Source organism: Chenopodium quinoa, unplaced genomic scaffold (genome assembly GCF_001683475.1).
Source record: "Chenopodium quinoa cultivar QQ74 unplaced genomic scaffold, ASM168347v1, whole genome shotgun sequence".
NCBI classification, from domain to species: Eukaryota; Viridiplantae; Streptophyta; class Magnoliopsida; order Caryophyllales; family Amaranthaceae; genus Chenopodium; species Chenopodium quinoa.
This window is the reverse complement of record NW_018745540.1, coordinates 1,541,918-1,565,246: the sequence shown is the minus strand read 5'-3', so window position 1 is coordinate 1,565,246 and position 23,329 is coordinate 1,541,918. Positions and strand designations below refer to the sequence as shown.

The 23,329-nt window shown below is 43.1% G+C and overlaps 1 protein-coding gene across 1 annotated transcript; it reads right to left on the bottom strand.

Annotated features, from left to right (window-relative positions):
• Window positions 1-656: 656 nt before the first annotated feature.
• On the bottom strand, window positions 657-16,706 carry LOC110716066 (glucose and ribitol dehydrogenase-like). The gene is made up of 4 exons (XM_021894703.1): window positions 16,427-16,706; window positions 14,496-14,878; window positions 1,343-1,701; window positions 657-982 (listed from the first exon to the last, which is right to left on the bottom strand). The coding sequence occupies exons 1-4, from the start codon at window positions 16,613-16,615 to the stop codon at window positions 960-962; spliced, it is 954 nt and encodes a 317-aa protein (XP_021750395.1). The 5' UTR covers window positions 16,616-16,706; the 3' UTR covers window positions 657-959.
• Window positions 16,707-23,329: the final 6,623 nt, after the last annotated feature.

Here is a 23,329-nt window from a genome sequence, read left to right as displayed (position 1 = left end):
AATAAAAAAAATAAAAAAATAATTAAAAATTATAGTTTGTCGGTATCAGTTTTTTATTTTATTTTTTGGTCTAGTCTAGTTATTTCGATCCTATCAACATTAATATGATGCTGTGACCAAGCGTTGAATTAATTTTTAGATCTTTTGTTCAATCAAGGTTTTGATTGATGAATAACCTTAGTCTTATTGAGAGATCCAAGTAGTGTCGTCTCAGAGTTTTTCGTGCCAAAAATAAAATAAAAAGGTGCCTTAAACTACTAAGACTTATTTCATAGAAAATCATCGATAAGTAATAATCGTACACATGGAACACCAACCGGCACGACCTGCAGGATGAGCTACTGCATAGGGTCCATATGCTAATGGGGCCTCAAATCAGTTGCAAAATATAAAAATCCAGTTATCAATATTTGAAAATATTGGAGTGTAGCTCAATGATCTAATGCTTTAGAATGTTTATAAGCAACCTGGGTTCGATTATTGTCTGCGTAATTTTTTTTGGAGCCCTGGGTTTGATCTTATTCTTTGGGTATCAACCTTTAAAAACTTAACAAACTTAATAAATCATCCTCAATTTGCTAGCAATTGTGATTGTTTTTAATTTTTAAATTTTATTTTGTTTTGGCGAGAGCAATTATGATTGTTGAAAAGTCGCATTTAATTAATTAATTTATTTTATACTATAAATTGAAAAAGGACCCAATTTATTCTTAATCGCATAGGGCCTCCATATACATTGGGACTTAACACCAATCATACATGAAGAATACAAATACAAGGAAAAGTTGTTGCTTGCTGGACAAGGAGTAATATACGTTGGTGTGCTTTTTAATGCTGAGGCCTAATATAGCCTGAGATGGTGCCTTGGTAACTTATGGCTGGTACTATACATGATTAACAAGCATAAACATAGGCGTAATATATCTTGTGTTTTATATTTCTCAACGAGCATAGTCGGATTAGGTGTTTACAATCATTCCACCTGAAACACCAATTAGATAGTTAGCTAAGAAACCTTCTTATATACAGTACAAATCAAATTTCATTTGTAACAAACATATACTCCCTCCGTTTTTTTAGATGCATCATTCACTTTCTATAAATGAAAGTTTCAATTTAGACGCTTCTATCACTTTCTATTTTAGTTGATAAATTGATTAAATTTTCTCATTCTCTCTTATATCACATGAGTTATCTTTATTTTTCCTCTCTAACTTTCTCTAGCTACTCTAAAAATTGTCTAGAAGTCCGCAAATTCAAAAGTGATGCATCTAAGAAAACAAAGGAAGTATATATATAACATTGATTAGAATGATTGGTGGATGGAATTAGCACAACGTACCATTAGGGTGGAGGAATTGGCCGGTGAAGTAGGATGAACATTCATTACTAGCAAGAAAGACATAGGATGGTGCAACTTCAAACGGTTGTGCTGCTCTATCCACCGGGGCTTGTGAGCCAAAAATGACAACCCTTTCTACAGGATACGCAGCAACTTGAAGGGGAGTCCAGATGGGGCCTGGTGCTACCCCGTTCACTCGGATTCCTCGTTCGATGAGTTGGAGGGCAAGGCTTCTAGTGAAGGTGACGATAGCTCCTTTGGTGCAAGTGTAGTCAAGAAGTGTAGGTTCACCCTTGTATGCTACAGCAGAAGCTGAGTTGATGATACTGCTTCCTTCTTTCATGTGCTTTAGTGCATGTCTGTATAAATCAACACATTGCATCATCAAATTATATTGGCCTTTTTTTCCTAATAATCCCTCCTTTTTTTTAAGAAAAAGCTAGAGTTGGGATTCCGCGGAGTTTTAGGAAATTTAATAAAATACGATGTTATTAGGGTAGATAAGGTAATTAAAAAAAATTGTAAGAAATGATATTGAGTTATTATGTTATTGAAAAGTAAAGTGGTGTGAGAGGGAGTGAGGAATGAAAAATGATAAAGTAAGGCACCGTTCGCTTCACCTTAAAAAAAATATTCAATAACAATAATTTCAGTTCAGTAAAAATTAGTAACTTTAAATAAAAAATATAACTGAAAATCAGTAAAAATAATTTCAGTTCAGTAAAAATAATTTCAGTTCAGTAAAAATAAATTTAGTTCAGCAAAAATAATTTTACTTCATCAAAAATAAGGTGAAGTGACTGGGGTCTAAGAGTGAGTGAAGATCATTACTGGGTAAAGCATTATAAAATTGTAAAGGTTTCCAAAAGAGGAACTCTAACTTTTTTAAAAAAAATGGAAGGAGTATTTAAAAATCATCAAATAAAAGTGTGATTGAGTAGTGTCAAAATTATTACTTATATGAACTGGTAAAAAAAAAGAAAAAAAAATGTGAAATGTTATATGTAGCTTTTAGGGGTATGAATAAGCAATGAAGATATTTCCTACTTTTGTATAAATTTAGGTGTTTCGGGTGTTTATAGAGTCCCTCGGGAGAGTTACAATACTGAGTATGCGCGCCTGACTTCTGTACCTGCAAAAAAACGAAACTCTGGTTGGGTGGAGTTCCGCCTCCGATGATCAAGTTAGTATGTTTCCGGATGAGTAAACGTGCAGAAAGTAAGTAGGTATTTCTCATTGATTCAGAGAGATTCCGCAATTAATATTGCTTAGGATTCGTGTTTGTATTTGTGAATGTCCCATAAATGACGTTGTTTCCTCTATTTATAGCAGGTGAGAACCTGCTCCCCCATTAGGGTTACAATGCCACGTGGCATCCTCTAATTGGATCCCTCTAGGCCTGTATGAGGGTGACACGTGTCAGTCCCTCATTGGGCCACGTGGCAGGGATAATTTTTACCCCAAACATTTGCCCCTCACAGGTGTGACGTGGCTTGCCACGTGGCACCTGTGACACTTGTCACCATGCGGGAAGGCAACGGTTCGCCTCCTTCCCTCCATTTTTTTATTTAGAATTTTGAAATTGCTTGAGGGGAGGGAAGGTGATGGTTCGCCTTCTAAGATTTCCTATAAATAGGAACCTCCCTTCTCTCATTCCTCACTTTGCTAATATTTAGAGAGAAAATTCCATGAGAGAAAAAGAGAGAGTTTCTGATCCCGGCTGCTCTTTCTTGCAAACAACCTTCAATTCCAATACATCCGGATACCGATGGAGTGGTTTCTTTTGCCCGCCTCACTAAGGTATCATTCTGACCTTGTCAGTTTCTTCATCTTAATTTTTGATAAAGTTGCAGCCGGTCTTATGCCGTTTAGAGCTTCTTCAAGCAATCTCATGATGAATTGCATCCAATAGACCCTCAGCCGGTTTATGCCGTCTGGGGTATCTTCAAGCAATTTTATTGTGAATTGCATTAAATAGACCCTCAGCCGGTTTATACCGTCTGGGGTATCTTCAAGCAACTTCATGGTGAATTGCATTCAATAGACCCACAGCCGGTTTATACCATGTGGGGTATCTTCAATAAAAATTTTCTTTTGAATTGCTTTGTTGTCCCCTCAGCCAGTCTCACACCGTCTGGGGTATATGTAAGCAATTTCTTTCTACTAAACTGCTTCGCTGACACCTCAGCCGGTCTCATACCGTCTGGGGTATCTTTGAACAGCCTCTTGATTAATTGTTTTAACGGATGCGCAGCCGGTTCTTTACCGTCTGCGATATTTCCGTACAATTTTCTTCATGAGTTGTTTGTGATAATCCTCAGCCGGTATTGCACCGCCTGGGGGGTCTTTGGGAAACTTTTCCTAAAAACTCCAGACCAATTATTTTCTGTACAAATTTCAGTACAGCCACAGCCGGTTTCTTCCGCTTGTGGTATCTTTGAGCAACATTGGTAAATAACTTGCTTTCTTTTGCCAATTTGCAGTTTGTTCAAAGTGATACCGTCTTGGGTATCTTCGTTAATAATCACTAGCCTCTTTAGTTTACTACTTCTTCCAACTACAAGGTACCGCCTCTGCTCCTTGTTTCTTGAAGTTTCTAAGTTTTTCTAGCTGTATAAGTTGTTAGAATAATGGATTCACCCAACACACACACGGCACACCACGATTTAGAGGTCAGCCGGTCTCCTGGTACGGCTGAGTCTAGGACTGGGGGTGCCACCTCTGGGTACTGGGACTCTCTTATTCATCTCCAAAACCGACCGTCTTTGTCTCTGTGCAGGACGCAATGGCTCGAACTAGGAAAACAGCCGTTGATCCAAAGTATAGAGGGGAAACCTCTGAAGAATTACCGCCTGACTCTAATCAGGCTGAGATGACGGGGGGATCCCCGCATGGCACCCCAGCACTCCCAGTGATGGAATCCTGGGGTTAAATAAGGAAGGTGGCGAAGGCACCGCCTCTCCCTATAGGGTTGAGAGGGGAGAACCTTATGGTACTGAGAACAATGAGGAGACCGCCTCCTCATCAAACTCCGAGCAAGGCAGTAGCGACAGCTATCTTACGCCGGTCGTAGATAGCGAGGAGGAGGAGTGACCCACATGGAATAATAAGGGCGATCCCTTCCTTATCGCCGTCTCTGCCAAAGACAGGGCCAACATGGCCAGAAACCTAGGGGACTTCGTCCGCATGCGGCGTCTAGGAACAGATTGGAAAATTATCGTGCCGCCTGAGATGGGCACAATAGTCTGGGAAGATAATCAGCCGAATGCAAACGGGTACTTCAGCTGCTATGAGGAGGCGTTTCTAGCCGGTCTTCGCTTTCCTCTACACAACACCATCAAGGCCATCCTTCGAGGGTATGGTCTGGAAATTTGGCAGTTAACCCCCAACTATTGGGTTAACATCTTAGGCTATATTGCAGCCTGCGAGATGCAGAACATTAACCCCGGCTAGGAGGCCTTCGTCCATATGCACTATTTAAGTCGAAGCCCAAGCGGGTGGAGAGCCTGGTATACGCTTATACCTACCCCCAATACTGATGACCCTGGACAAACCGTCCAAGTGCTCAGACTAGAAGAAACGGTTCTATCTGGTTTCTGCTCCCACCAAAGAGGAAAATCGAGAGTATAGGACCTATAACCGGAAGCCCGAACTTCTGGGGGCCACAAATGTAACAAGCCTCGTGTCCCGGATCAGGACTACGAGAGAATAATAGAGGCGGGGTTTTTTGAACAAATCACAACTGCATTCTCAACCGGAGAACTAATAAGCGTGCCCGAGAATTGGGTGCCAAAACACGAGTTCCTTCGAGATGAGGCGTTTTTATCCGCATGTAAGCTAAGCACCCAGTTTAAGAAACGTAGGTCGTAAGTGCTTGGTCCAATTATGTCGCTTGTATATATTTTATGTTTATCTTGCCCTTAATCACTCTTTCTAACCAGACGGTTTCATTTCTGCAGTGAGAGCTTTAGCAATGTTGCCCACAGACAAGACACCGGCTAAGTCTGCCGCCGACATCCGCAGAGAAAATGCGGAGAAGAAAAAAGCTGCCCTAGCGACAAAAGATAAGGTACATACGCCTGCTTCCTAATTTCATATTTTTTAAACTTCTTACCGGTTGACTTTTGTACTTGCTTTTTGGTTCAGGATGGGGGCAAGGCGCCTCGCTCCCTTACAAAGCTTATCCGACCCCAGCCGGGGGAGGAGCCGGCCACCCAAAATAAGGCGAGGAAGACCTCCTCCCAGACAGTACCCAGCCGACTGACGGTTAGGGGGAAGTCTGTCAAAAACACAGGTCTGGGGTTCTATCTAACCGCCAGGCAGCCGGATGTTCCGGAAGAATCTAGGGGGGCTGCACCGCCTAGGGCATCCGGCGCCTCTGTGCCGGCTGAGGGCAGTTATGACCCTCACCCAATCTCTCAACGTACAATAGATCCCTTCAACCCTTCTTTGCTTGGCAAGCCCATGCGGGTCAAGTCGCACTCCCATCTCCAGCCAGAAGACTCTTCAGGCAGCCGGCAGTCAATAGGAGGGAAGTATGTTGCTTTTTCACCATCTCTTTCTGGTGCAGATCTCTCCCCTCGCTGGCCGGATGTACAGCAGTACGCCTGACCCATGCTGAAGGCCGTCCCCAGGGAGGAGAAGGAGGCGATCCCAAGGATCAATACCTTCAATGTTGACCGGGTCATGGTCAGCCTGGCTGAGGTATGGATTTTTTTTTAACTGAATTTTCCAAGGTATTATGTCGTTTGACCCTTTTAACACCGTTTGGGTCTTTGCAGTCCATGCTTCGCGTGGAGGGGCTCAAGAAGGCCTACGCCCGCAAGCAAGATGAGGTAAGACGGACTAAACGGGATGCTTCTGATGCTCATAACATTGCCCAATATTCCATGATCGTGCATGAATTAGAAACTAAAAGCATAATCATGAAACAGGCGAACTCCATCAAAACGCTCCAAAAGTCCCTCAACGAGGCTCAAACCAAGCTCCACAACCTTCAAATAGAGAAGGAAAATGCAGAAGAGGAGGTGAAGAACACGTCTGATTCTCTCAAACTCCTGGAACTAACCAGGAAGGAGAATAATTTGTTGCTGACTAAAAACATCCGTTAGAAGAAGGAGGCGGCTTCAGCCAGCCAGAACTTCCAAACCACCTTGGAAGTAGAACAGAGCCGGCTCATTGAAGAGAATGAGCAAGATTGTGCCAACCGTATGCATATGGCTTGGTCCCTGGTATATCCGGACACGGACTATGCCGTCTGGAGCTCGCCTACAAATATGCCGATCTTGCCATTGAAGCCCAAGAGACGAAGCAGCCGGCTCTGGAGCCATATGAGGAGTGGGTTAAGAAGCAGATCGAAGCTTTGCAGGCGGAGATCGGCTCGGACGGAGGGGAGGAGCCCTAAGTTGAGGATTAAGGAGAGATCGCCCCCCTTCCTGCTTCGGAGGTCGCCTCCAAGGGCCCGGCTCAGTCTTAAGCTTTACGTTATCCAATCCTTTCCGGCCTGCATGCCGTGTACTTTTCTGTATCACTTTTTCCGACAAGGGTCCGGGTAACATTTGAACAAATTTGAACAAATTTTTATATATGCCGACTGGATCGGTTTGCTTTGTCACTTCATCTCAAATTAATTTTTGTTTTTGCAAGTTTTCAATTTGCTTTGCATGAAATAGTGATATGCCGACTCCTTTGCCTCTGCCTGCCCCTGGATGGCTGTTTGCTTAGTTACCAACCCTAAGCAGGCAGCCGTCCATAATCATCCGGGTGTATGAATAGGAGGTCCTTGACCATTTTATAGCAGGATTACCAGCTGGGCTGGCTTACCCCAGCTCAGAGTACTCGCTTCCCCGACTACAAATTATCACTTGGCTTAATCAGGCTGAGTGCTTGCTTGCCCAGCTGCATGCAGGCGGCCTAGGACCGGACGTATGCTATTCAAACCTTTGCTAGGTATGAGACAAGGTTCTGGCCTTGTTTCTAACTTCGTAGCCGGCTGTAGTGCTTTCTTCCAAAGAATGCCACCTGTATTGCCTTGGGGCAATAGCCAGGCGGATGCTGAGGTCAACAGGGTCTGACCTTATGCATGGAGCTTGAGCCGGCTGGGGTGCCTTTGGGCAAAAGTTGGCTGCTGATCAAGGTCAATATCACCGTCTGTACTACATTGGGGCAATAACAGGTTGTAGCCTATGGTGTAATTCTCCTGCTGTATTGCCTTGGGGCAATAGTCGGTTACAATTACTGAGGTATAACTTTGAAGTCAATTAGGGTTGAACTTAAGCATAGAAGCAGGGGCCGGCTGTAGTGCTTTTGGGCAAAAGCCGGCTGCTTAACAAGATTTAATTCCCCGTCGGTATTGCCTTGGGGCAATAGCCGAGCGTATCTTGTTTGCGATAGGTCATTCGAACGACCATGGTTTATCTTTAACCTAACCGGTTAAAGTCGTTTGATTTTATGACGCATAGAACAATGTACCACCCGGAAGGGAGATGTTCTCTTCGACGAATTCACCCGGATGGGCGTCGCCGGATGCCTGCTCATGGTTAAAGAAGGCGGTTATAAAATATGTTGGCTTTAGGCCTTTAAATAGCTGAGTTAGGTACTTAGCTTTTTACTCATTTTAAGCAAACGGGTGCTCGGTTGTGTATTGCACAATTGGGTCTTGGTGCCCGGTTGTGCCTTGCACATGGGACTTAGAAGATGCCCGATTGTGCATTGCACACAGGACTTTAGAATTAAAACAATTGAAATAAATCATTCTTTTCATTCATATACTCTATTTACAAAAATATTTACAACTCCTTAGAAGTAGTACTTTTTCAAGTTGTCTACATTCCAGGTTCTGGCTAACTACCTGCCGTCTGGTGTTTCCAAGCGGTAGATGCCGCCTCTAACTTCTTCAAAAATCCGGTAGGGGCCTTCCCAATTAGGTGTTAGCCTCTTCCTTGTTCATTAGCCCTACCGGTTGCTTCCATTTTTTGTAACACAAAGTCCCCCACTTTGAGGGGCCGCTTGTGTACCCTTTTGTTGTAAGCCCTTGTCATTCTCAGACGGCATATCTCATGACGCAAGGCGGCATTGCCCCTGCGCTCCGGGAGTGAATCCAATGCAAGACGCATGGCCTCCCAATTACCCTCTTCGTCATAGAGCATGACTTGGAGTGTTGGCTGATAAAGTTCAATAGGCAAGACGGCTTCACTGCCATATGTCATGAGAAACGAGGTTTCACCGGTTGCCCCTTTTTCAGTTGTTCTAATGGCCCAAAGGACGTGAGGTAACTCATCTGCCCAAAGACCGCCAGCTCTTTCAATCTTCTTTTTTATGTCGTCTGAGATGACCCGTTTGCTTTGGGCCGGCCAACAGATGCAAAACAATGTGAGATCCCCTGATCTCCCAACCAATTCTTGAGGGCATACGTTTCAAACTGAGGACCGTTGTCAAAAACCATAGACATAAGAACCCCAAACCGGGTGATAATGTTCCTCCAAATGAAAGAGATGACATCCTTTGTCTTGATTGCCTTTGACCGCCTCTGCCTCAACCCATTTGGTGAAGTAGTCTACAGCCACCAAAATATATCTTCTGTCGCCTGAGGCAGGCGTATAGGGACCTAAGACGTCCTTGCCCCATTTTGCAAATGGAACCGGGTTGTAGATAGCCGTCAGATCTGTTGCCGAACGGTGTATGAGCCGGCCAAACCTCTGGCACTTGTCACATTTCTTCACCAATTCCATGGTGTCTGCCTCAAGGGTGGGCCAAAAGTAGCCTTGCCGCATGGTCCTCTTTGCTAGAGTTCTACCTCCTATATGTGAAGCACAAAAGCCCGCATGCAGATCCTCTAGCACCTCTTTTCCCCTTTCAGGGATAACACATTTTAGCAGCGGCTGGAGGTAACCCTTTCTGAAGAGTTCCCCCTTGTACATTTCGAAGCTCAGGGCCCGCTTTTTCAGTGTTGCCGCTTCTAAAGGGGCATCCGGCAGAGTGTCATCTACCAAAAATTCCCGGATGGGGTCCATCCAGGTAGAGCTTCGGTCAAGAACTCCAATGGGATCATGCTCAATGCTTCTTTTTTCCATGACTTCCCAAAAGACTGACCTAGGCGTCTCACATGTGGCAGATGAGGCCAGTTTGGACAATGCATCCGCCTAATTGTTCTCTGACTGGGGCACCTGACTTAGATGAAATTCATCAAGTGTTCCAGCCTCTTCTTTGACCGCCTGTAGGTACTTAATCATTGTCGGATGGGTGTCCTCATAGTCACCATTGAATTGGCTAACGATCAATTGAGAATCCGAGCAGGCGTCAACTTTTCTTGCCCCTGCCGCCTTACACATGCGTATACCGGCTAACAGGGCCACATACTCAGCTTCATTGTTTGAAGCTTGAAACTTGAACCGCAGTGCATATTCATACGTATCCCCTTCTGGAGATTTGCAAATTACGCCTGCACCACAGCCGTTCAAGGTAGAACTTCTGTCTACGAACAACTTCCAAACCTGATCGGTATTCTCCGGCCGCGCCGGCCTAGTCATTTCAACAATGAAGTCGGAAAAACACCTGACCTTTTACTACCCGCCTAGGTTCGAAAGTTATCTCCAGGCTTTGCATTTCAACAGCCCATTTAATTATTCTGCCGGATGACTCTATTGTAGTCATTGGACGCTTGAGTGGCTGATCAGCATAGACAATCACCGAATGAGCCAAGAAGTAGGGCATTAACTGCTTGACTGCTTTGTAAAGGGCTAGCTCAAATTTTTCGATCATTGGGTACCGGAGCTCAGCATTTCTGAGTATATGGCTGATGAAATACACCGGGAGCTGTTTGCCGTCTCTCTCAGCAAGGAGAACAACACTAAGGGAGTGATCTGAGACGGCTAGGTACATGTAGAGAACCTCCTTAGGCAGGGGACTCACTAGCCTTGGCAAAGAGTGCAAGTGTTGCTTCAACCTCTGAAATGCCGCCTCAACTTCTTCTCCCCATTCAAATCTAGACCTCTTCCTGATTACTTGGAAGAAGTAAAGGCATTTGTCACCTGACCGGCTGAGGAATCTTCCTAAGGTCGCCAGGCAACCGGTTAGTTTCTAGGCCTCCTTAACAGTGCGGGGTGACTTCATGTCAATCACCGCCTGTACTTTTTCCGGATTGGCCTCTATGCCTCTTTGATCAATCAGAAATCCGAGAAACTTCCCAGACTCAACACCAAAGACACACTTTTTGGGATTAAGCATGAGCTTGTGCCGCCTGAGGGTGGTGAAGGTTTCTCGGAGGTCGGCGAGGTGATCCGCCTGAAGCTTAGATTTGACTATCATGTCATCAATATACGCCTCTACATTCCTTCCAATTTGATTGATGAAAACCGTGTTAATCATTTGTTGGAAGGTAGCAGGCGCATTCTTCAACCCAAACGGCATCACCGTGTAGCAGTACAACCCCTGATCAGGGACGAATGTCGTCTTCTCCTGATCCTTCTTCCATAGGGGGATCTGATGGAAGCCTGAGTAGGCGTCCATGAAGCTCATCAAGGCATGGCTGGCTGTAGAGTCGATTAGGCTTTCGATCTTAGGAAGTGGGTAGCTATCCTTCGGATATGCCTTGTTCAGATCTGTGTAATCTACACACATCCGCCAGGTACCATTCGGCTTCTTAACAAGGACAACATTTGCTACCCAATCCAAGTAGTAGCATTGCCGAATGAACCCGACATCCAAGAGCTTTTTGACTTCGGCGGATTCCGCCTGAGACCTCTCCTCGCCATGATCCCTCTTCTTTTGTCTAACCGCCTTCATTTTGGGATCAACGGCTAGCTTGTGGACGGCTAGATCCGGGCTGACGCCTGGCATCTCCTCCACTTCAAAGGCGAATATGTCTTTGAACTCTCTCAGAAGTTGGGGCAGGTCCGCTCCCAACTTTTCAAAAGCAACCGTCCCAACTTTGACGGTTCTGTCAGGGCGGCTGTCGTCCAAGATGACATCAATGCTCTCACCAGCCGGCTGGGGTCGGGAGTCATCCGGACTTTCCCCGGCCAATGATTTCTATTTTATTTTCTGGCGGGGGCCAATTGGTCCGCCTTTCGCTTTTTGCCGGCTGCCTTGGGAGTAGGCGCGGCTTTCTTGTCATCGAGGTCAATGGGTTCCTCGTTATGACCGGCTGCCGTAGCCGTCGGCCTGACGTCTGAGAGGTAGCACTCCCTAGCTGTCTTTTGATCCCCGTTCAGGGCACCCACTGACCCGTCATCCCTCTAAAACTTAATCAGCATAAGAGATGGGATGATGACTGTCTTTGACTCATTGAGGGTGGGACGGCCCAGAATAAGGTTGTAGGCGGTCAAATCCTCGACCACCAAAAACTTGACAACCATGTGTCGCCCTTCCCCCTTGTCCCCTAGCCGGATGGGTAGGTCAATCCTCCCCACCGGATGCATTACCCCTCCCCCAAAGCCGACTAGGGGGTGAGGAGCCTTGTGCATACTTCTAGCTTGTACTTGAGCTTCGTCAAGCACTGGTAGCTGATCAGGTCAGACGAGCTCCTGGTATCAATTAAAATCCGGTCAACTCGTTGATTGGCAACTTTGCATTCGATGACAATGGGGTCATCATGGGGCTGCCTGACCATGCCCGGATCCTTCTCAGAGATGAAGACCTCAGGGAAGGTGTCTTTCGACGCCTGGCCCTCATCCTCTGGGTTGGACAGCTTTCGGATGTTATCCTTAGTACTCCGGATGGTAGGACCTCCGCTTGCGAAGCCGCCTGCTATGGTGAAGATGTGCTCTTCATCAGTTTCAGAGCTCGCAGCCGGCTTTTTGGACGGTTGACCACCGCTTGATTTGGGGTTGCCCTTGGACTTCACCAGGTAGGATTTCAAATCCCCCTCGTCAGCCAGACTGTCCAATAGCCGCCTGAGGCTATAGCAACCATTGGTGTCGCGGCCGACATCCTAATGGAACTGACAGTATTTGCTCTTATCTCTGTCCTTGATAGAGCTCTTCATTGCAGCCGGTTTCTCAATTGTCAACCGGTCTTTTATCTTCATGAGGATGGAGGAGCAGTCTTTGTTGAACTCGTACTTGGGGACGTACAGTTCCAACTTTCTTTGTTTCTTCTGGGACGGCTAACCAGTGCGGTCTGCTGCCCAGACTTCTTTTCTTTTCTTTTCTTCCTTTATGGCCGGCTGGGTAGGCCAGCTGTCTCTCTTTTCGAACCGCTTGGGTTCCGACGAGTGCTTGACGGCGCAGAGTTCCGTCGCCTGTATATAGGCCTTAGCCTCCATCAGTGCCTCCTGGAGGGTAGTTACCCTCTTGCGGACCAGGTCAAATTTGAAATTTGACCCATCCTTCAGACCCTTGTAGAAGTCTGTATATGCAACTTCGTCAGACAGCCCCTGAATCTGAATTCTCATCAGATTGAACCGCCTGACATAGGACCGAAGTCCCTCCTTGTCACCCTGTTGTATAGCCCCTAGGTCGAGACTTGTCTTTTTAGCAGGGATGTTCATGGAGAAGTTGGACGCAAACAGGTATGCAAGCGTCTTGAAATTATTGATGCACCCGGCCGGCAGGTTGTCAAACCATCATTAGGCTATGCCCTTCAACGTAACCGGGAAGCATCTGCACCAGGTGGCGTCATCCAACCCCTGTAGGTACATGAGGTTGGTGTATGCCATTAGGTGATCTTCCGGGTTGGTGGTGCCGTCGTAGGTACCAACCAACACATTTTTAACCTTGGCAGGCTGTGCCGCCTTGATTATTTCCTGGGAGAAAGCTGAAGGCTGTTCCCCAAGGTTTAGCAGCCGGTGCTGCCAGTCCATAGGCTGGACTTGATATGCCGCCTGACCCCCGAAGGGAGCCGACTGCATGAATGGAGATCCATACGGGGCGTATGGCTGTTGGGGCACATACGGAGCCTGTTGGATGACGTGAGTACCAGTACGTGCGGACACGCCGCGTGATTGACTCCCTTGTTGCGTCTCCGAATGCTTCATTGAAGCATTTTGGAAACTGTTTGGGTAGGTCGACGTGGAGGCCGACTGAGACATGCTCTGACTTCTCTTCTCCTGGATGAACATCCGGACGTCAGAGAAAGTCTTCTTTGACCCATCCGGCTGTGTATGCCGGATGGCCTTCCTTTGCCCTGATTCAGGGAAACAAAGTTTTGAGAGGTCGATTAGGGGCCCATCCGTCCCTTGGGCTTGGGGTGAGGAGTAGGCACCCGGTCTTTGATTTGCTTCTTCTTAGAGGACTTCTTTGTCGACTAACCCTTGCTTGGGCCAGTTGACTTCTTGATTATGTCCTTTATTTCCCCTTTGAAACTAGTCATGAATTTCATGAGCTCGTCTCTGGTGACGGGGGCAGCACCCTCCGCCGCCTGGGGTTGTCCAACAGGCTTGCCGCCTGGGTTGCTGGGACCAGCTTTGTCTTGACCCCGTTCCCTTGTTTCCTTGGAATGGGTGCGCCTGGAACGAAATGACCCGTCTAGGGCCATGTAGGTTTCGACTTCGTAGTCATCACCACTGCCACTTTCATGGTCCGTATGGACCTCAGGGTCAGTCGTAGGCCGGCTGCCCTCTGCATTCGGTACAGTGTCGGATGTCATCTTAGTAGTACTCTCCCCACAGACGGCGCCAAATGTTTCGGGTGTTTTTAGAGTCCCTCGGGAGAGTTACAATACTGAGTATGCGCGCCTGACTTCTGTACCTGCAAAACCACAAAACTCCGGTTGGGTGGAGTTCTGCCTTCGATGATCAAGTTAGTATGATTCCGAATGAGTAAACGTGCGGAAAGTAAGTAGGTATTTCTCACTGATTCAAAGAGATTCCGCAATTAATATTGCTCGGGATTCGTGTTTGTATTTGTGAATGTCCCATAAATGAGGTTGTTTCCTCTATTTATAGCAGGTGAGAACCTGCTCCCCTATTGGGGGTACAATGCCACGTGGCATCCTCTGATTGGATCCCTCTAGGCCTGTATGAGGGTGACACGTGTCGGTCCCTCATAAGGCCACGTGGCAGGGGTAATTTTTACCCCAAACATTAAGAATGCAGGACTAAAGCACGCGCAAATTTATGTAATTAGTGTTATATATTTTTTTTTCCATTTTAGCTCCAATATATATATCATATTCGCAAAAAATATGGTGTTAGATTTTGTATTAAAGACCATACTTTGCTAGGAAAAAGTAGGTGAAGAAGTTGATTTCAAATATCGTTCTTAGCTGCTCTTCTGCTACTTCTTCGATGCTCTTTGAATAATATTGCACTGCTGCATTATTAACTAAGACGTCAATGCGTCCAAAGCGGCTAACCACCTGATCCACCACGTACTTGGATTCCTCTTCACCTCGGCGAAACTCAGCCGGAATGGCAATGGGATCACCTGCATCATTTTCGTTGGCTGCTTTTCTTATCAAAGTTAAGGCATCATATGCATCTCTATCTTCCGGCCCTTTAACATATGTGAATGCCACGGTCGCACCCTCGAGTGCAAAATAGTAACAAACTGCTCTTCCTATCCCTGAATCACCTCCTGTTACTAATGCCACCTTTCCCTGCAATAACAATAATGTATTGTAATAACAATTTTTACTTCTATATTAGCACCAAGATATTTAAAAATCAATTACACTTCTTAAAGCAAACTTACGCATGAGAAAAATATACTATGTAATTATGTAGAATATTGTTAGAATTGAAACAATTGAAATCATCGAATGAGAAAGTGAAAAAATAGGTCTTTCTAAATTTTACTAAGTCAGTGGCAGAGCCAGGATTTTAATGTTGGTAAGACACCACCGGCCGACCACGTAGTAATCTACAACAAAATACTCCAATAAAACACATTCAAATAAAAAAAATTAATTGAACAACCAATAAGCAGAGATTACCATTAAAAAAGAAGAATCATTGATAAAGTAATCGTCGGTCATAGAGCAAATTATGAACTAGCTAACCATTATTAAAAAGAACCAATAGTGAGCATTAAATTGATAAATAACATTCCAATATGAGGAGAAATTTAAAGTCATCAACAGAATCATTACCCGATTTATATTGTTACAGTCAAGGAAGCTCACTACAACATGATTAATTAAAAGATACATATAAAACATAGGATGAGCAATTTAAGGTAGGCGGATACTATTGAAAATGGCAAAACGTACAATATTGTGTAATATAAAAGGCATAAAATAAATCTCAATACTCATCCGTACATGCAACTGAATTATATGATAAACTAATATTGAAAATACTAGACCCACTAGCAAATTAGAATAGTACGTTATGGCCCTATTACTCTATTAAATTATGCGTTAAAGGGAGTTGAGCTATGGTCTCTGTTATTCTAAAATGGAGGGAGTATCCAATAACCACATTATTATCGAGACTCGGCTATATAATCTGTATTATGTTTGAACCTCTAAAAAATTAAGAAAAGGATAGGGAAAAAAATTAAGAAAAAATAAAAAGCACCTTAGATAATCTCATAGCCTTTTTTGTGCGAGTGAAGATTCACATCGTTGCACTACCTGTATTTACTTTCATATATGTGCAAAACATTAGCTTGTACAGATTTCTAGACAATATTTATTTGTGAGTCTAAAATGGATATAGAAATATAGTGATGCATGTGATGAGGAGATAGATAGAAAAAATTGACAAGTTAAACAAGGAAAAAAAACATTTTGTTGTACATAATGTGTACAACTATTTTAAGTAAATACTACCTCCGTTTTTTTTTTAGTTGACACGTTTTGACTTTAGCACTATTCACACACTCTCCTTTGACTGTGTTTTGTGATTTATACGTAATGAAAAATAGTCATGGGGTCTTGTTAGATTTGTCACGGTATATATTTACAAAATATCACCTTTTTATAATTTTTGCGTATCGGTAATTAAAGATATTAACGTTTGGATTTGTGCATTTACAAACGTGATTAAAGAAACATGTCAACTAATAAGAAATGGATGAAGTATTACACATAATATGAAACGGAAGTAGAATAATACTTGTATATAATCCTACGTATCAGGGCTCATTAAACAAAATTTATTAAGAAATAAAACATGTAATATGTATGAAACGTAAGTCTTACATGAAGCTTTTTGGAAGGTATATAATGAGGATTGACAGAAATAGGGAGTGGATTCATCAAATATTGTTTCCCTGGTTGACTGTCCTGAGTTTGTGGTGGAAATTTCTGATCCTCGCTTGCCATTGCCTTGTTACAAAACACCACGAATATAAGCAAACAATAGAGAACCCTGTTTTTGTTTTGATGCATATTTTTTTTTTTTTTTTATATTGTTAGAAATATAAATATAGACACCAATTAAGATAGACCAAACCAAACACTAAGATAAATATATATAGGAACCAATTCGATCTCACCATTTTGTTTTTGGTTTATGTACTATGTAGTATATCATATCATAATTAATGCCTTTAGTGATAATTTTGATTTTGGGTTATATCATATATAGTTAATGCCTTTAATGCATGAAAACATTATGTGTTAACAAGTGTACTCGACTATACTATTGATTACTACGTATCTTGTTATCTATACTTTTCTTATCTATAACTATGAAATTTTGTAGGTGCATTTTAACGTTAGAGTCTTAGAGATACTATTATTTAGACAATGGCAGTTGTTGACCCTTAGTATCAAGATTGACAACTTATACATGCCATAAAGAAATTAAAGACTTTCTCGCGCGATATATAATAAATGTATACAAATTATATTAGAATTTCTCTCTATATCTCTCTCGATGCATTAAACTAATAATTAATTTAGTTTGTTGTATTAATATATGTCATATTGAGTTTTAATGTATACTCTATTCGTCTCTTTTTGTTTGTCTCATTTGACTTTTAATATCACCAAAACACATTTTAAAACGTAAATATCTCCAACATATTTTAAGATGACCTTGATTTTCAATTGAATTTTTATCGGTTAACATTAAGAATCTTTATACGATAAATCATAGCTAGGTTCATATCCCCTCACCTACAATCACTTGTAATTTATATTGCCCATATGGCTCATTTGTAACCAAAAAAAAATCGCCATTATTTAATAGCTTTCTTTAAAAGTCAGAAGCTCAAATAAAAACGAAGTATTATCAATTCTCTAAACCTTTTGGTTTGTATAGAAAAGTAAGGGTTAAGGAGAAGATTCAGAGAGAGAGAGAAATCAGGAAGTATTTCATTAACAGAATTGTAAACAATGAAAATGTACAGTGTAATAATGATAACTAAGCCTATTTATACAAGAGTTAGTTGTAACCAACTTTCTGACATAATAAAAGAATATTAAATAATTCTTATACTCCCCCTTCAAGCTGGACCTTGACTAATGAGTCCAAGCTTGGAACACAGTATACTATGTCTGTTGGAGGCTAGAGACTTAGTAAGAAGATCTGCTAGTTGCAGATCAGAAGAAACATGCTGAGTGCGCAGGAAATCTTCTTCAACTTGTTCTCTGACATAATGCATATCTCTTTTCAGATGTTTAGTTTTCTCATGAAACATAGGATTTTGTGCTAGATGTTCTGCTGAGGTATTATCACATAATAATGGAACAGGAAGGTTGACTTGCACCAATAAATCTTCAAGCAGACCATGAACCCATACTAGTTCACTAGCTGCAACTGACATACTCCTGTACTCTGCTTCTGCAGATGATTTGCTAATTGTTCTTTGCTTCTTAGTTTTCCAAGACACCAAATTGGAGCCAAGAAAAACTTTATAAGCACTCAAAGATCTGCTACTAAACTGAAATCCACCCCAATCTGCATCACTATATGCTGATAATTCAATTCCAGATTTAGCTGAATACCATAAACCACAGTCCATGGTTCCTTTTAGATATCTGAGAACATGTAAGGTAGCCCTGAGATGAGGAGCTCTAGGAGACTGCATAAACTGACTGAGATGTTGAACTGAGTATGACAAATCAAGCCTGGTTATGCCTAAGTACAGTAATCTGCCAACTAGTCTTCTGTACACATCAGGCTCTTGCAGTAAGTCACCACTTTCAGTAGAAAGTTTCAGGCCATAGATTAAAGGAACAGCAGCAGCAGAACAGTCTTCCATCCCAACATCAGTAATGATGTCTTTGATGTACTTTCTTTGAGAGAGGAAAGTACCTTCAAAGTTTCTAGTTATCTCAATTCCTAGAAAGTATTTCAAATCACCAAGATCCTTGATACTAAAGGCTTGATCCAGAGCCTTTTTGACACCATCAATCTGGTTAACAGAAGTTCCAGTAACCAGCATATCATCTACATACACCAAAATCACCAAAAATTCACCATCCATGTTTCTAGTGAATAGAGAATAATCTTGTTTGGACTGTATAAAACCCAAACTCTTCAAGAGTTTACTCAACTCTTTATTCCATTGTCTGGAAGCTTGCTTGAGTCCATATATGGACTTTTTCAATCTACAAACCTGCCCTGCTTTTGCCTTATTATATCCAGCAGGAGGCAGCATGTATACTTCCTCATCCAAATACCCATGCAAGAAGGCATTGTTAACATCAAGTTGGCATAAAGGCCAATTATTAGCAGTAACAATAGCAATCACAATTCTCACAGTAGCAAGCCTAGCAACAGGTGAGAAAGTATGAGTGTAGTCTTGCCCTTCAATTTGCTGGTATCCAATAGCTATAACTCTTCCTTTATATCTCTCAATAAATTCATCTGGGTTTAGTTTTGTCTTGTAAACCCATTTGGAACCTATTGCTTTCTTCCCTTTAGGTAAGTAAGTCAATTCCCAGGTATCATTGTCTTCTAGAGCCTTCAACTCTTTGTCCATAGCTTCAACCCAATTTGGATTATCTTTGGCTTGAATGTAATGTCTAGGTTTAACCACTTAACAAGAATTTACAGCAAAGGACTGAGATTGCGACTCTTGTGTAGCGTTTTTGTGGGGAAGATATGTGGTAACAAAATCTGAAGTTTAGTTGATGGTTTTACAGGTCTAGATGAAGTTTTGGGAATATGAACAACATTTTGGTTATTTCAGTAAAAGAATTTTCTGACTGTGAACTAGACTCAGGAAAGTTTACAAAATTATGATTGTACTCAGTCATATGAGAAGAAGAACCAGAAGCAAAATCGGCAAATTTCCCAAAGTAAGTCTCTAAGGGAAACAATTTCCCAAAGTAGACGCGTGGCAAAACTATTTACCAAACTAAGCTTCCAGGGTAAAATGCCAACCAGGCGTTTTTATCCTGGGCATTTATTTTTTTTAATTTTCAGTCAAGGCAAAAATGCCATCCAAGGTGGGGTTTTTACCCTGACTGAATTATTTTTTAAAAAAAATTAGCCAAGGTAAAAAGCACCTGGTTGGCGTTTTTATCTGCAACACTCAGCCTGGCCTGCACACAAACACAACAACAACAACAACAACAACAACCACAACAACAGCAGCAACAGCGACAACCACAACAACAGCAGCAACAGCGACAACCACAACAACAGCAGCAACAGCGACAACCACAACAACAGCAACAATAGCAACAACAACAACAGCAACAACCGTAACAACAGCTACAACCACAACAACAGCAACCACAACAATAACTGCAACAACCACAACAACAACCAGAACAATAACAACATCAGCAACAACAACAACAGCAACACCCAGTACAATGAAAAGAATGTATGCGTATGGTGAAGTTGATAATGTACAGAAAATCAATTAAAAAGGTCAATAAAATTGATAATATTTGTTTGGATACAATGTACTAGAGAATTCGATTACAACAAACTAACAAAAGAAGTTCTAAGATCCTGATTCATCTATTCTATGTAATCGTTGTCTATCAACTCGCGGTCTCCTACGACGATAGTACTGAGATACCGTTGTGAAAGGATCTGGGGTAGAAGTCTGGGGAGGAGTCTGTTGGCCGGAAGATGGTCCTTCCTGTGCTGAGTATTGCGCAGACATGGGTATGGCGATATCCTCCTGATCGTCCAAAAACTGCGGGGACGCTGTAGGGGACGTGTGAGTCTGTCCCCTACTACTGTCGCCTACCTCACGGTGTGAACGGCGGTGTGATTGGTCCCAGCCCTGGATAAGATGGCCATGACCATGTCTCTGTAAGCTACTCACAGTCATTGCCTGAATTTCATCCAACTGCAGTATGGTGGGATATGATATGCTCAGGACTTTCGGTGCATCATGTATAGCAAGCATATTAAACGCTTGCATTAGTCAACAATTAGCCAATTTAATAATACAAGAAATTATAAATTGGAAAAAAAAAAAAATTGACACCAAAAACTCACATATCCACTAATGTCTCCAAAAGCTAGCTGGTAATGCATTGAGGGTGGGGTGTAGTTAGGGTTGATGAAGCGTCGGGTAATGTTCCTGTACCATACCATGTATGGATCGTGATACTCCATCAGGCCTTGGAAAGGCGCACCATCCGCGATGTGCTGCAACCGCTAGTCCCACATGGCAATGAAAGAGGCATGCTGAACTGCCCGGTTCACGTCCCCCTTTCCTCATCGATCTGTCTTGTGTAACTGGACACTCATGTCACACTAGGCGGGGACGGCCTGACAAAGGTTGAACTGTCACATGACTCTATTAGGAAGGTGAGCCTCCACTACCTCAAAACAGATGAGGACTGTCATGGCACGCCACTCCAACTGATGATCATGAAGATATGGGGGCATGGCATCGACTAGGTAAGGGACGTACAGATCCCACGTCATCTACATTAACACGCCGTCGTTAACATCATAATTAACTTATTGAAACAATGAACGGGGTGTTCAATTAGTTTTTACAGTGAACTATCTTAGTCTGTCGAATGCGTCTCTGTAATATGGTAGACCCCTCGCTGCATGCACACGAGTGGAAAACTTAACAATAAGTCATACATACATACATACCGGCAACCGTATGCCAAGTCTGTGGAGGGAGTGGCGGCGCCTCATATGCATGCTCCTGATCGTCTTCCTCCTCCTGTCGTCGACGGCTAGCAGGCCTAGCTAGCCTACCAACGTGGATGTGCTCCCAAGCCCATAACTGTAATAAAAAACACAAGTTAAGTCTAGCCACCATTAAGTACGTAATAGGTAGAAAATGGTATGAAAGTAAAGGGCTACCTGAAGCACAATCAAGGGACCGCCGATCTCCCATCTATCTCGCTGGGATGCTCTGCAAAGATGCCGATACAAGGTTGCCAGACAGGCACTACCCCAGCTGTAATCACGTATACCCTCCTAGTTGTTCTCTAACAGCTGTAGGTAGATTAACTGTATGTGACTACCACTCTTGTTACTAAATAACAATCCTATCAACATGAACAGGTACACTCGAGCGTATCTTTAGAGGACCCCATCATCAGCATCAGGAGGCAACTCTCCAAAGGTCTCTCATAACCATATGTGTTTCAGCCCTGTGCCTCTAATATCGATGACCTCAGGCCTCACCCCTAACACCCTCTCAACAAGGCCACGAGGGTCCTGTATAATGGGCCCTGTAACTGCCCTACCATGTACTGGGAGCCTTGTAAGGATCGCCACATCTCGGAGCGTGACGGTGGCCTCCCCAACTGGTAGATGGAAAGAGTGAGTCTCCTGTCTCCATCTCTCAACGAGCGCAGTAATTAGTGCTCGATCTATAGGTGTGAAGGCCATCCTATGAAATCTGCCAAAACCCAAAAAATCGATGTAATGTAGCACACGCAGGTCGACGACCTAATCTTCCAGCACCCTGCCAACGTGAGTATGCATATCCGTCGTCACGCTTAGCAAGTGCATTATCCCTTCTTTGTGTTAAAGTACTTGTTAACTCTGTGGAAAGTTAACTCGACAAGGGACATGATCGGCAGAAAATGAGCTCCCTTCAACACATTATTAAATGTTTCTGAAAAATTTGTAGTACATATACCATACCTACGACCAACGTCATGAAACAAGGACCACCTGTGAAACGGCACATCCATAATGTACTCTACGGACTTGACACAAGATTAGCCGATAAAACGCATATCTTCCTCAAATTTTTTTTCTCGGCGTTGGTAAGCAGCAGCCTTGAACCTATCTCTCATGTTGTTGTTCTTCACATAAGTCCTCAAGTTAGAGGCCATGTGTCAAACGCAAAACTTGTGAAAGGCCCGTGGGTCGTGAAATCCAACATCCGAGTTAGTCATTGCAGCAATAATCGCAGCATGTCGGTTAGATATAACACATAGGCCCTCTCGATCAGTAACATGAACCCGAATGCAGCTTAGAAACCAAGACCAAGTGGAGGTGTTTTCCTATTCAACTATTGCAAATGCTAGAGGAAATACCTGAATATTAGCATCAACACTTGTAGCAACCAAAAGTGTGCCTTTATATTTCCCATACAAGTGTGTCCCATCGATAGACAAAACAGGCATGCAATGTTTGAACCCATCGATGCAAGGCTTGAAGGCCCAAAACACTCGTTCAAACATCTCCATGTTGCTGTAATAAACGCCTTCAACAATCGCTTTGTATTTCCACAAAACTATGGTGCCCGAGTTTGACTCTTGGAGGGCTTGCATGAATGAAGGAAGTCTGTTGTAAGAACTCTCCCAATCCCCAAAAATTTCCGCAATAGCTTTCTGTTTGGCATACCACACTCTTCAATAAGGAACATCGAATTGAAATTTGTTGGAGATGAGATGTTGTATGAACTCTCAAACATGGATCTTTCTGCACAAACGACTTCACATAGTCACAGATTATGGAGGAGTCCAAGTGTCGGTGATCGCTGGGCGAAACTTCATTCACGCAGTTCTCACGATGTGGGCCCTTGTAAGATACGATCTTAAAGGCATGTGTGGTCAGATTTGTTTTTGTACCACGTAGCGAGCAACTGCACTCCCTCTTGCATTTAAGATGAAGGACATTTTCATTCGACGTCACCGTGGTGTTGAACTGATTTTGTTCTATGGAATACAATTTCACCATTTCCTGTAGCACTTTCTTACTGT